Here is a 14,670-nt window from a genome sequence, read left to right as displayed (position 1 = left end):
CGAGAAAGAGACAGATGGGGGAGTACACGGATCATTATTAGTTGGGGGTTTCCTGGGTTGGAGAATGTTGCTCAAAACCAAGGATGGCTGGACACATCCAACCCAGGGCTGAAAGAGTTAACTCTTCTATAAGGCTTGACATCCCTGAAATCTACAATTAAGCCAAAGTTCCACGTTGCCAGCCATCAATCAGGCAGGTAAAAATAACTGAAATTGCCTCCTACAGAAAATGTTAAGTCAAATACTTTGCAAAGCAGAAAAGGGAAGAGAAATTTTCCATTAATACCTGATCTCTAATGTCTACCAAATACCTTCCCAAGGGTACCTAACATCTCAGTGTCCCCTCTCTGTGGGGATCCAGAGCAGAATGTGCTCATGTATCCCCAAGAAAAATGTGCCTGGCCATGATTATCTTCTTCAGTGAAGGCTAGTCTCAGGGACCTACGATTTGTTCATTCTTATTTTATTATTATTGATTTGAGTCTAGGTTTCACTGTGAAACCCTGACTGGCCTGGAACTTGCTATTTAGGCTAGGCTGGCCTCAAACTCTCAGACAGCCACAGAGATTCTGCCTCTGAGTACTAGGATTAAAGGCGTTTGCCTCCACACCCAGCAAAAGCTGCAGTTTTAAGAAGATACATTCAGTGTCTGGCGTGACCCTGAGTGCCAAAGACCAGAACCTCTCCTTAACTCACAAAAGGCATAATCACAGACACATTTTCAGTTACGACTAAGGAGGGACAGAAGGAGGCTGCCTTTGCTGTTGATGGAGGTGGCGGGGTTTTAGGGTTTTGATTTATCTTTCCGTACTGAGCACTTAGGTTCGGAACACTTCGCAAAGTACTTTATTCGCATTAATTTGAAAATAACCCTCTTCTGAAATGAGGATTGCTGCGATCATCCTAAAGATGAGAAAAAAAATGAAAAAAAGAAACGGTAAGCGATTTGCTCAAGGGCGTAGGGCAATTTCAGGCAATGACAGGCTGTGGGCCAGTCTGTTTGCCTACACAGCCGCTGTGCGCCACTAACGGCGAACAGGGTGTGCCTCAGAATTACTTCTGGAGCTTAACAGACACGCAGGTTCCTAGACCCCTTCCCAGAACCTACTGATTCAGAACATTTGAGAATGGGGCCCATGAACCAGCTGCCCACCAGCTTGAGGGCCACGGCAAGAAGGGCTTGACATACGTCATTTCACAAACTCCCCACGAGGCTAGGAAGAACTCACACTTTACAGTTTACAAACAAGGAAGCCAAGGTCTAGAGAATTTACCACCCAGGTGAGCGGGCAGCAGAGGCAGGCTGTGAGCCTCTAACGGGCTTTGCACCTCTGAGTCAGTGATTCCCACGCTTTATTAACACTAAGAATCACCCACAGAGCACACGGCAGCATCCTGACCCCCAAGATTCCGAGTTAGTGGTCTAGGGTGGAGTCTCGCAGTGCAGTGGTAAGGCTAGGGTAACCGGGGGCCTCGTTTTCAGAGACACTGGTCAATGCATCAGCTACTCTTCTCTCTGCACAGACACATGGCGATGGGTCCAGGGAAGCATTTTGAGTCCTGGGAGGTTTCATTGGGAGGGAGAAATGGGGGCACTGTAACCTTCCCTCTCACAGCCCCCTTCCTGCTGGTACCATTCTGTGAAATTTCTGCCCAGAGGGCAGCTCGCCTCCATCTGCATGCCTCCTGGGATGAAGTACTCAGGCCCTCCGAAGGCAGCCCAGCTCATTTTCAGCCGATGGAGTTACCACAAAGTTCTTTGTGTTGAGCTAATATCGACCGTCTGGGTCTTCTACTCCCCAACTGTCACATAACTGCCTTTCCCTCTGTGGGCCCCCTGCGGGGGAGGGGCTGGCTCCAGTGACTCCAGAGGTACCTTCTGGAGAGGAGACAGTTGTAGCATACTGCCTTAGCTTTAAAATGTTCCTTAGAACTGCTTGAAGCCAAGGTAGTCATATCTTAATATGGAATTATGGGATATTTACAACATTATAAGAACAGCTAACTTCTTGATTAACCACACATGTTGCTGAGATCATAAATTACAGTACAGTTACTGTTCTGGTCTCGTCCCCTCTTGGTTTTGCTAGTTCTGGTCTGAAGGGAGTATTATCAGTCCTCAGTAGCCATGCCTATGTTTGGTCTATCAAAGCGGGTTTGCTGAGGGATTTGGGGAGGCCACGCTGCAGCAGGAGACTCCTTTGCAGCCTGAAGCACCTTGCTGCCTTTAGATTGGCTGAGAAGGTGAACAACATGGAAGGATCCTTAAGGAAGTAGTAGAACAGGGCTCTGAGCATGCAAAGCTTCAAACACGGGGGCTGCCCAGTCTGCTAACGCGTAGGTTAAAGGAAAAGAGAAGGGCAAAGAGAAAAACATGCTCTCTCAGTAGGACCATTCTCCAAGTGCATGCAGGGCGGGAAACACATATGTTCTGTTCCTGCCCTTTCTGGTTTCCCTATCAACTCTCCTGCTCCTTCTTAGAAATCCAAGTGTGCACTGGAGCCAGTGGTTTCCAAACCACAGACAAAAGTTTCCATCCATTTTCATCAACCCTCCCACCCCCACCTTGAAAATGTCCTGCTGTGTGCCTCGGGCGGCTTGGCCTTTAAATTCATGTGGTCTTAAACTTGTGCCTCCTGCCTCAGACTCCAAGGCCCTAGGATGACGGGCAGAACCACCATGTAGGGTTCAAATCTGGCTCAACCAAGATTCTGAAGTACTGACTTAGAGTTCACCAATGAACAATTAACAAAGAATCTGAGTTTTGCACTCTGTCCTTACTGAAGTTGCAACCTTATTTTTGCCAGAATGTTTCTTTATAAATGAAGTTAGGAAGTTTGTTCTTCAATGTAGTCACCCTGGGAAATAAATCATTGAGAAATTATCTTAAGATTTCCTTTAGTTATTAAAAAATTTTCTGGGCATTCCTTTGGGATTTCTCCTAAGAGCTTCTGATACACACACACACACACACACACAGAGAGAGAGAGAGACAGAGAGAGAGAGACAGAGAGAGAAAGACAGAGAAACACATGCGCATAGACAGACAGACAGACATATACGCAGAGACACGCACATAAACACAATCAGGCTTACGCACAGATGCACACATAAACGCAGACAGACACACCACACACACACATGCTCACCTATTCTCACTTTCAGGCTTCACCAAAAAAAGGGTTTTCCTAAGTTTGATAATCTGTTTCTTCCCCTCCCACTCCCAAAGCCAACTCTTCATTGGAGGATAAGAATGTCCTGCCCAAAGCCACTGGTGGTGGCACAGGCCTGTGATCACCGTGGTAGGAGGATCAGGAGTTCAAGGCCTTCTTCTGCTGTATATCCAGTCTGAAGCCAGCCTGGGCTATCGAAAACCTTATCTCATCATAAAAACCAAATCAAATGAAAATAAAAACCTAGGGTGTACAGCTCAGAGGCCATTGTGAGTTTCTCAGGGTAACCATGTGGGGTGTGCCTTTGAACACCCCCCCCCCCCAAGACAAGACTTTTAGTCTTATATTGTGATTTAAGGTTTTGATGTTTGATAGCTCCTTGTGCTGCCTTGCTGGGGTGGTCAAAGGTCTAGACGGCTACCTGAGAAGAAGGCACCCTCTAGTGGAGCTGCTGTGCACCTTAGCATAAGGAAGGTTCTTAGAAGTCTTGGAGCACAAGAAGTTGTTGAACTGGGGCTGGCCAAACTTGTGTGGCCACCTTCCTCTCCCAAGGAGCACTTCCGGATGCTGAAAGTTTCCAAAATATCTTTAGAGGTGAATCCTGGGTATCTTTGATGGAGCAGGACAGGTTGGGTCCCCCTTTCTGGTACACACCTGGGAGACAGGTGTCCTCATGGCCATCACTTCCTCTGGTCCTAAGCGACAGTTCCTCCTGAAGGCCTCTCCATACCCTGCCCCCTTCTCTTTCTCTACTATGGCCTGAGGTCTCCATGTCAGCCTTACGTATCAGAATGTTCCTGGCAAGCCACGCATGATGAGACCTGTCATCTCACGATGTGAGGGACTCAGGCAAGAGGACCACGGTGAGCTGGAGTTTTCAGAGTAAACTGTCTCAGACAAGGGAAGTGAAGCAAATGCTCGCAGGCTGGTTGAAAAGGCGAAGGCAGGAGGAGCCTCCGGCCTCTCCCCATGTTCTTGGTGGAGACGGTTTGTGTCTGTGGCCCACTCTGTACAATCAGAGCAGAGGTCTCTCAACTGACAGTCCATACAACCTGGGGACGGTCTAAGAAGTCACAGGACTTCTTGAAAATATGCAGAGGAGATTGCTTTACAGAGAACACTTGGGGACAGGCTGGCAAGGGTCAGACGGTAACAAACAACTGGGCCAAAAGTCCCAGGCTTTTGGAAGGCCAGCCTCTCCTCCATGTCCCCACTTAGGCTCAGATCTCCCGCCAAGGCCGAGATTCAAACTCCAGAGGAGAGGTCTGGGGTCTTCGCTCAAGGCCCAGGGGGTTGTTTGGTGCTTACTTTGACTGTCCTCGGGTCCCGAGTCTTCTGGTGGTTAGCTGAGGGAACTGCTGCCTTATGATCTGTAAGACAACGCGAGAGCCAGTTACCCATCAGGAAAAAGGGGGAGGGCTGGTGTGTGTGTGTGTGTGTGTGTGTGTGTGTGTGTGTGTGTGTGTGTGTGTAAGACAACGCGAGAGCCAGTTACCCATCAGGAAAAGGGGGAGGGCTGGGGTGTGTGTGTGTGTGTGTGTGTGTGTGTAAGACAACACAATAACCAGTTACCCATCAGGAAAAGGGGGGGCTGGTGTGTGTGTGTGTGTGTGTGTGTGTATGTGTGTGTGTAAGACAACACAAGAGCCAGTGATCCATCAGGAAAAGGGGGGAGGGCTGGTGTGTGTGTGTGTGTGTGTGTGTGTGTGTGTGTGTGTGTAAGACAACGCGAGAGCCAGTTACCCATCAGGAAAAAGGGGGAGGGCTGGGGTGTGTGTGTGTGTGTGTGTGTGTAAGACAACACAATAACCAGTTACCCATCAGGAAAAGGGGGGAGGGCTGGTGTGTGTGTGTGTAAGACAACACAAGAGCCAGTGATCCATCAGGAAAAGGGGGGGCTGGTGTGTGTGTGTGTGTGTGTAAGACAACACAATAACCAGTTACCCATCAGGAAAAAGGGGGAGGGCTGGGGTGTGTGTGTGTGTGTGTGTGTGTGTAAGACAACGCGAGAGCCAGTTACCCATCAGGAAAAGGGGGAGGGCTGGTGTGTGTGTGTGTGTGTGTGTGTGTGTGTGTGTAAGACAACGCGAGAGCCAGTTACCCATCAGGAAAAAGGGGGAGGGCTGGTGTGTGTGTGTGTGTGTGTGTGTGTGTGTGTGTGTGTAAGACAACGCGAGAGCCAGTTACCCATCAGGAAAAGGGGGGGAGGGCTGGTGTGTGTGTGTGTGTGTGTGTGTGTAAGACAACACAATAACCAGTTACCCATCAGGAAAAGGGGGGAGGGCTGGTGTGTGTGTGTGTGTGTGTGTGTGTAAGACAACACAATAACCAGTTACCCATCAGGAAAAGGGGGGAGGGCTGGTGTGTGTGTGTGTGTATGTGTAAGACAACACAATAACCAGTTACCCATCAGGAAAAGGGGGGGGCTGGTGTGTGTGTGTGTGTGTGTAAGACAACGCGAGAGCCAGTTACCCATCAGGAAAAAGGGGGAGGGCTGGTGTGTGTGTGTGTGTGTGTGTGTGTGTGTGTGTGTGTAAGACAACGCGAGAGCCAGTTACCCATCAGGAAAAAGGGGGGGCTGGTGTGTGTGTGTGTGTGTGTGTGTGTAAGACAACACAATAACCAGTTATCCATCAGGAAAAAGGGGGAGGGCTGGTGTGTGTGTGTGTGTGTGTGTGTGTAAGACAACACAATAACCAGTTACCCATCAGGAAAAAGGGGGAGGGCTGGGGTGTGTGTGTGTGTGTGTGTGCGTGTGTAAGACAACGCGAGAGCCAGTTACCCATCAGGAAAAAGGGGGAGGGCTGGTGTGTGTGTGTGTGTGTGTGTGTGTGTGTGTGTAAGACAACACAATAACCAGTTACCCATCAGGAAAAGGGGGGAGGCCTGGTGTGTGTGTGTGTGTGTGTGTGTGTGTGTGTGTGTAAGACAACACAATAACCAGTTACCCATCAGGAAAAGGGGGGAGGGCTGGTGTGTGTGTGTGTGTGTGTGTGTGTAAGACAACACAAGAGCCAGTGATCCATCAGGAAAAGGGGGGGCTGGTGTGTGTGTGTGTGTGTGTGTGTGTGTAAGACAACACAATAACCAGTTACCAATCAGGAAAAGGGGGGGCTGGTGTGTGTGTGTGTGTGTGTGTGTGTGTAAGACAACACAAGAGCCAGTGATCCATCAGGAAAAGGGGGGAGGGCTGGTGTGTGTGTGTGTGTGTGTGTGTGTGTGTGTGTGTAAGACAACACAAGAGCCAGTGATCCATCAGGAAAAGGGGGGAGGGCTGGTGTGTGTGTGTCTAAGACAACACGAGAACCAGTTACACATCAGGAAAAGGGTGGTGGCGGTGGTGTGACTGAAGGCAAGGCTACAGACCCTGGTGCACTAACTTGTAGGGGTCTTTGGGCACCCTAGAGAGAACTCTGGTGTGTGTGGCGAGCAGGTGGACAGCGCTTTGATGGTGGGGCTCAGATCCTGAGGGGATATCCCTGGGCTGTGGTGCTTTACTCCCTGTATGTAGAGTCCAGAGCTTAGCAAGCACGTAGTGTGCTTCAGAACCTCCTGGTGGTTCCACGCCTTCCTCGGAGGCTTTCCTTCTTACACTCACTCGGAACCCCAGGCACTCTTCCTTCTGGCTAAGTCCTGAGCAGATGTCCATGGTCAGAGAGATGCTGAGCCTGCTTCCCCAGCCGATGGGGTGCAACACACTGTCCTGCCTGATGACATACTGAGCCTGCTTCCCCGCTGGCGGGGTGCAACCTCCAGGACTTTCCCTAGAGATAAGACTCTTTTCATCACATTGGCTTCCTTTTCTCCTCCATGCCAGTGCTTTCACTGACTTAACCCATCTGTGTGATAAACAGGCACCGGTGCCTGCTCGCTGTTAGGGTTTTCCTTCTGTGATGTCTGAGGACTCTGGGAGTCATGTCGTCTGCCCTTAACTGGAGTGACGAGTGGTGCTGGGGTTGACTTCACAAGCACCCTTTGGGTGGGGCAGAAGGAAGCAGACAGATAGTGAGAAATGAGATCTTAGAGGGGAAGCGTGAAGATTGCCCGCTTTGGCACACTAGGGAGCCTTCAGTGGGGAGAACAGACAGACAGGCAGCCTTGCCTCATCTCGAGGTGGGGGAGAGAAGAGATAGCTCACATGGTCCTCAGAAAATCTAGTGCAAGAATATCATGAAACCACATGGGGAGGAAAATGAGACTTTATAAACGTGATTTTGTGGGTTCCTGGGTGTGGCTCACTGGGCCAAGTGCTTGAGATGCTCAAGCTGAGTTCAGATCCACAACACCCATGTAAAATGCTGTGCACGGTGGCACGCAAGTGCCTATTATCCCGGTGTTAGGGATATGGAGGTAAAGGATTTGGGGGGCTTGGCAGCCTAACTGGAGACCCCTAGATCCAAGAGAAAAACCCTATCTCTAAAGATAAAGTGGAGAATGATGGGTAAGAGACTCGACAAGGATCTCTGTCTTCCACACACATGCATGTAAACACACATGAGAAACAGTGATACTAAAAATGATCCAATTGGTCTCTGAACTACATATGGTTCCACTTTCATAGTCATGTGTCCCCTGGGATTGCCATGTCCTGTGTAAAATGCAGTATCGGAGTTTGGGTCAGTGAACTCCCTGCCCTGTGGTGCAGGCTAAGTCTACACCAAGGTCTAACGGCCTTGTTCCCTCACACTGGTGTCAGCCTGTGGCCAGCCCCTCCAGAGGCTCCTCGCCTGATCAGCCGCAGAGGAAGGTCCAGAGCAGATACTGCCAAGGGTTAAGGATGAACACCAGCGATAGCCCAGGACAAGAGGGGCATAAATGCTGAGTCAAGAGTTCATGCTGGCTGAAAGAGAGTCATGATTTCGGTTCACATTTCCTAACCACTCACGCAAACAAGATAACAATAGTGACAGAGGAGTACCAGCAATCCATCAGGACACACCAGTTTCTTAGAATAAGCAGGGCCTCTCTTGTGTTTAGCCCTGGGAAATTTCTCCTGTGCAGATGGGTTCAGCAGTGAAGTGCTCTATATGAAAAAGGTAACACTTGGTGCTGTCAAAACTGTAGTAAAAGGCCAGCAAGATGGATAAACATACTTGCCTCAGCCTGGTGACACTCAGGTTCCATCCCCAGGACCCACAGTGGAAGGAGCAAGCTGCGTTCTGGCCTCCACATGTGTGCTATGGCATGTATATGTGTGTATACATGCGTATACGAGTATATATACGCTCATGTGCATACACAGTAAACAAACGTAATAAAAAATTGAAATCTATAGTACAACTAGAATCCTCCAATTCCCAGCGACCCGATTAGTACAGCGGTTCCTCCGCAACGGTTTTACAGTATATGTCAGGGCCACGGATACTCAAACTTTCTGATCTACAAAATCTAAGAAAGTTTCCTAAAGTGAGAACACAGAAGCTGTGGGCCTTCTAATAAGAGAAAAAATAGAAACACCATGAATACCCCAGGGCAGGGGACTGGTTAAGTACATGCTGTGTATACATTCAATAGTACTCACATCGCCGTAAAAAAACGGTCCCAAAGCCTTTTGATATATCATGATGTCAAAACAGCTTGGATTGGATACCAGGTAGACGCACACGTTAAACTCTAGCTATAATTTTTGCTTGTAAAGCTGCGCGAATGAGCAGATTATGTGGAGAACTAAACTGGGAATTCTCTAGGGTGGTTGGGTTGTGGGTAGGACAAAAACTGGGATCCCTGCTGTCCTCAACAAACTGTGCATTAGAAGTCATCCTGATTGACAACATTGAGGATAACCTCACAAGATGCATCCCAAATCAACCAGAATGTTAGAGCGTGGCGTTTTCTTTCTCTTTAACAACGTAAACCATTCTCTGTTCCCTGCAAATCATCTCCGATAATAAAAGAAACCAGCGCTGTTTTGTTTGGTTGCTAAGTCTCATTATCACTTGATTTAAGAGGCTGGCTGGGTTCTGAAGCCCTGTTCTGTTTATGTCCATGGTATCCCACACAACCTCCGTAGAGCAAATAGGCAAACCTTTGGCTGGAAAAACAGAGCCACAGGCTCAACTACAGACAAGCCACAGGCCACTGGGACATAGGATCAGGCTTCCCAGAGTCATCTGTTCTACCTCCGTGAGTCAATACGAGTTACAGTCCAGGTCCTTGTCATTCTCTGTCTGGGAATTCACTGACCAATCTGACCTATGATCCTCTCCTTTGCCAGCAGTTTGGCATAAGCTGTATGTTGGGGTGGTGCCTTTACCATCTTTGTGACCAGTGTCACCGCCTGCTAATTTCCCTAAGAAAGCAGGGTGTCCTCACTGTCCCCCAACTCCATCCCTGCGTCTCTATGCCCCTTCCAAGTCTGCTCTAGCCATGTTATCTCAGGAGGCCCTGCCTCCAGTCCAGCCTCCTTAACAGGGGCCATCTAAAAGGCAAATGTGGTCATTGCATTTTGTCATTGGAAATGCTAGGGACCTTCTTGTTCTCCGTGTCCATTCCTTCTACCCTCATGCCTCTCCCCCAAGTCTCAAATTGATATCTTCCTTTTCTTTGTCATTACAGACAGACAGACAAGCAGACAGAGATATAAACATATGCACAAATATACACATATAACCTGTTGAATTCAGTTTGGGTTTTTTGTATGTATATGGTTTTAGGGTTGACCACTTTGTATTAGATAACCAAATCGGGGGCTTATGCTCAGGAAAGGCTAATGTTCCCTCTCTCTGCAGTCACTAGTGCCTGCAGTTCTTTGGAGGGTGGGGCCCCACGATCTCCCCCATTCTGACGGTCATCGCCCAGGTGGTGTTTTTGCAGTCGTTTTAGGAGAGACGTCAGTCTCTCAGAAGACTTCCTGCCATTCTGGCTCTCGTGATCTTTCTGAGCCACACATTTTATCTTATAGTTCCTTTTCCCCTTTCTGTGACTAAAATACAGGACACAAAACAATGTGAGCAGGGTAGGGTTTATTTGGTTTATAGTTTGAGGGGATATAGGGCATCGTGGCAAGAAAGGTATGATGAAAGCAGGAAGCAGCTGATTATGGCTCCAGTGGTCAGGAAGAGAGTGAACAGGAAGTGGGGTCAGTCAATAAAATCTCAAGAGGTTCCCTTCCTTAGTGACCCACTTCCTTCACTAAGGTTCCACAGCCCTCTCCCAACGGAGCTAAACGTAAGGCAGGCCAAGTGTTCAAACGCAACACCTTCCCTTCTTCAGGTTGTCTAGTTGCGATGAAAAAGTAACGGATGCACTTTCTTGTGAGGCACTGGGTATCCCCACCTGCTCTCCTACCGAAGTGATTGGTACGCTGGGACTAAACAGCGGGGCTTGGTGTTGTGCCCACTCGGTCCCAAGCTTGGACTGGGTGCCATTAGTCACTTCACAAACAGCACCTCTGCATTCGGCACAATGCCAGCGCTGAGCTACTCCCCCTGACTCGGGAACTGGGCATCCTACCAGTGACATCAGCGCACGAGACCTGAGACATGCGCACTCCTGATCAACCATCCCACCAATCACATCCGCTCACCAGACACAGACCTGAGACGTGCACACTCTCTGAGACATGCGCACTCTGGACTCAACGCCCCAGCTCAACCACACTCCTTCATGAGCGAGAGCATCCCCAGGCTCTTATGCTTTCCTTTAACGCCGGCTTTGGCCTTTCTCTTGCTTCCGCTTGTTCCCACTACCTGTGTTTGAGGGACCAATGATTTCTTGATCTCATCCCCTCTTCAGTCACGATTTCTCCTCTGATTGCCTCACTCTGACCCTCTCGGAAAAGCTCTCATGGCTCTGCCGTGAACAATATCCATCTTTCCCTGCCCTAAGAGGTTACAGAAAATGGGGAAAAGTCAAGGGGACGATGATGCCAGCGGATGGCCTAACAACTCAAAATCCATTCCTATCCAGAAAAGCGGAAATCTGATGATTAAATGCTTCTGTTTGATAAAAATACAGAAGTCACTAACAGAATTAGCAGAAGTCATTCTGGACACACACACACACACACACGGACACACACACACACACACAGCGGCCCTCTGACATTCCCCCAGGACCACCTGTCTCAGCAGAAGCTCGAGTTCCATTCTCTGCTTCTCACTGTCCTGTGTCCAGCCATGCTTCACCTTGACTTTTCCATGGCGCCTCTGGACAATGTCCAGCCCTACTATGTTCCACCGGATGGGGCCTGCCTTCATTCCCGTCACCTCTCCTGAGCCTGTGCTCTGGCCATCGGAAACTGGTGCCAAGTTTCAGTCACTGCTCTCTCCCACTGGACTTTGCCATGGCTGTTCTCCTGGACCAGCACCTTCCTCCATGCCTTTTGTCTGCCTGATACTCATGTACTCTTCAGATCTCAGCTTTGACCTTATTTCTCCTCAGAAATACTCCCCGGAGACACTTGATTGGTGGCTACAATGAAATGATTGCTTTTAAACTGGCCAATTAAAATGTATTGTGTTCATGATGTGCAATATGGTGGTGGTGGTGGAGGTTTGAATGAGAATGACCCCCATAGGCGCGAATATTTGAATGCTTCCTCACCAGGAAGTGGCACTATTCAAAAGGATTAGAAGGATAAGGAGGTGTGGCTTGTTGGAGGAAGTGTGTCACCAAGAGCAGGCTTTGAGGTTTCAAAGGCTCAGGCTGGCCCAGTCTTTCTCCTTTCCTCTCTCTCTTTTCCTCTGCCTATGGATCAGGATATAGCTCTCAACTACTTCTCCAGCACCATGCCTGCCATGCCTGCAACCACGCTCCCTGCAGATGATAATGGACTAAACCTCTGAGACTGTAAGCCAGCTGCTCCCAGTGAAATGCTTTCTTTTGTTGCAGTGGTTGTGGTACCTCTTCACAGCAACAGAACACGGAGACAAGGACATTCTGAAGTGTGCATCATGAAATGGATAAATTAGGCTGATCAGGAGAAGCATTGCCTCCCACACTTGTCTCTTCTTGGGTGTGCAGCAAGGACACCTAACACTCTCATGGCAATTTTCAGGAACAGAATGCGTTATTTACCTTTATTGCCGTGATGTATAAAAGACATCTTGAATTTATTCTCTCTAAGTAAAAATTTGCAGCTGCTGACTAGTGTCTTTCCCAAATCCTGACCTCATTTATCCAGTGCTGGGACAAAACCCAGGGTTCCTACAAGCGAGGCAAGCGATCTGCTTTTGAGTTACATCCCCGGCACTGACATTCTGTAGGATCTTCGTAAGCAAATGACCAGCTCAGCTCTATCAGTCCCCACCTGGGGCTCTAAGACTCTAGGGGGATGAATCTTCAGCCTCATTTTCTACGGCTCCTCCTGATGCTTGGCAGTGTGTGGTGTTAATAACTATCAGGTTGAGTAGTAGGACGTTATCTTAGACTCAACAGCTTTCCTGGAACACTGGCTAGAATCCGGACATTGTGTGACGCCCTGTGGGGTATGACGCTGAGCAAAACAGAAACTGTCTCTGTTCAGATGCGTGCATCTCAACATGAAAGGCCAAAATGGAGAAAATAAAACACAAAGCATGCTGTTTAAAACCAAAGACAAAAGTGCAGAGTGAGGGGCTGGGGATGTGGAAGTGGGAGGGGCTGGGGGGGATGTATAAGTGGGAGGGGCTGGGGATGTGGAAGTAGGAGGGGCTGGGGAATGTGGAAGTGGGAGGGGCTGGGGATGTGGAAGTGGGAGGGGCTGGGGAATGTGGAAGTGGGAGGGGCTGGGATGTGGAAGTGGGAGGGGCTGGGGAATGTGGAAGTGGGAGGGGCTGGGGATGTGGAAGTGGGAGGGGCTAGGGAATGTGGAAGTGGGAGGGGCTGGGATGTGGAAGTGGGAGGGGCTGGGGAATGTGGAAGTGGGAGGGGCTGGGGATGTGGAAGTGGGAGGGGCTGGGGATGTGGAAGTGGGAGGGGCTGGGGAATGTGGAAGTGGGAGGGGCTGGGGATGTGGGATTGCTCTTTTGTTTGTTACGGGAGGACAGTGACAATATGGTGTGGTGACCAACAGGAAGTGAAGAAACGAACCCCCAGGATCTTCCTTCCAGGCTCTGGGGGTCCAGAAGCCCTTCAGGAAGACTGGGGGGATATGGATGGAGGGGAGGCAGAAGAGACAGAGGAGATGGTGGAGATGAAGCCACGAGTGAGGAGAGACCATGGGGGGGGGGGGCGTTGCAGGCCCCTGTAAGCATTCTGCTTTCATGGGGTGAGGTGGGAAACTTCAGAGGGCCAGAAGCAAAGAAGGGGGGGGATCGGCTCTCGGTGAGTCTGGCTGCTGAGTGGGGAACTGGCTACAGGGTGAGGGCAGAAGCCAGAAAACCAGCCAGTAGGCTGCTGCAGCCGACCAGAGAGGTGACGATGGGACCCAGAAACTGGAAGAGTAAAAGGATAATTCTTCTTTCATCGGCCATCAAAGATGTTCCTAGGGTGTGTCAAGAGGGGAACCACGATATCTTTGTGGATAATGGTGTCTATGTTCACTGTTGGTATTTTATTCATTTTGCCTCATAATAGTTTCTCAATAGCAAAGTTGCAAAGTCAGCCAATGTGCATAATATACACTCAAAACATTGTGTGTGTGTGTGTGTGTGTAGTGATTGTGGATATGTGTGTGTGTCTGTGTGTGGATACATGGATATATAAGTGTGAGTGTGTGTGTGTATGCGTAGTGATTGTGGATATGTAAGTGTGTATGTGTGTGGATACATGGATATATAAGTGTGTGATGTGTGTATGTGTGTATGTGTGTGGTATACATGGATATATAAGTATGTGATGTGTGTGTGTGTAGTGATTGTGGATATGTGTGTGTGTATGTGTGTGGTATACATGGATATATATGTGTGATGTGTGTGTGTGGTGATTGTGGATATGTGTGTGTGTCTGTGTGTGGATACATGGATATATAAGTGTGTGATGTGTGTATGTGTGTATGTGTGTGGTATACATGGATATATATATGTGTGATGTGTGTGTGTAGTGATTGTGGATATGTGTGTGTATGTGTGTGGTATACATGGATATATAAGTGTGTGATATGTGTATGGTGATTGTGGATATGTGTGTGTGTATGTGTGTGGTATACATGGATATATGAGTGTGTGATGTGTGTGTGCACGTGTGTGCGGTATATGCATGTGCGAGGACATGTGTGGTACATATAGATGTGTACGTATGTATGTAGTGTGTATAAAGACAAAAGGAGAATTCGAGCACCCTGTTTCTATGAGGAAGGGTCTCTCTGAATGTAGAGCTGGGCTGGTGGCCAGCAAGCTATCCTCCTGCCATTGTGTCACCCACATCCCCTGCCCTGGGGTTACAGACCCGTGTCCAGCCATGCCAGGTGCTTTATCAGAGTGCCGGGGATCTGAACTCAGGTCCTGTGCTTCACACCAGGTGCTTGCTCCCACTGCTCCTCTTTCCCAATACCCCAGATGCGATCTTTGAAGGGAAGCAGGGCATGTACATATTTTTACAGTGTTTTAAAATGAGAGACTGGGCAGGGTGGTGGTGC

General features: G+C 49.0%; 1 protein-coding gene across 4 annotated transcripts in view; it reads right to left on the bottom strand.

Annotated features, from left to right (window-relative positions):
- Rfx4 (regulatory factor X4) overlaps positions 1 to 14,670 on the bottom strand; it is a 153,168-nt gene that overhangs the window by 66,460 nt on the left and 72,038 nt on the right. For all 4 annotated transcript variants that reach the window (XM_041677571.1, XM_041677576.1, XM_041677594.1 and 1 more), the window contains exon 5: positions 4,482 to 4,543. In XM_041677571.1, coding sequence (XP_041533505.1) covers positions 4,482 to 4,543 — 62 coding nt within the window. The remainder of the gene's footprint in view (positions 1 to 4,481; positions 4,544 to 14,670) is intronic.

The sequence above is a fragment of the Microtus oregoni genome, unplaced genomic scaffold (genome assembly GCF_018167655.1).
Source record: "Microtus oregoni isolate MIOR12 unplaced genomic scaffold, Mior012 000001F_ref0000356, whole genome shotgun sequence".
NCBI lineage: Eukaryota > Metazoa > Chordata > Mammalia > Rodentia > Cricetidae > Microtus > Microtus oregoni.
This window is presented reverse-complemented; position numbering and strand designations above follow the sequence as displayed.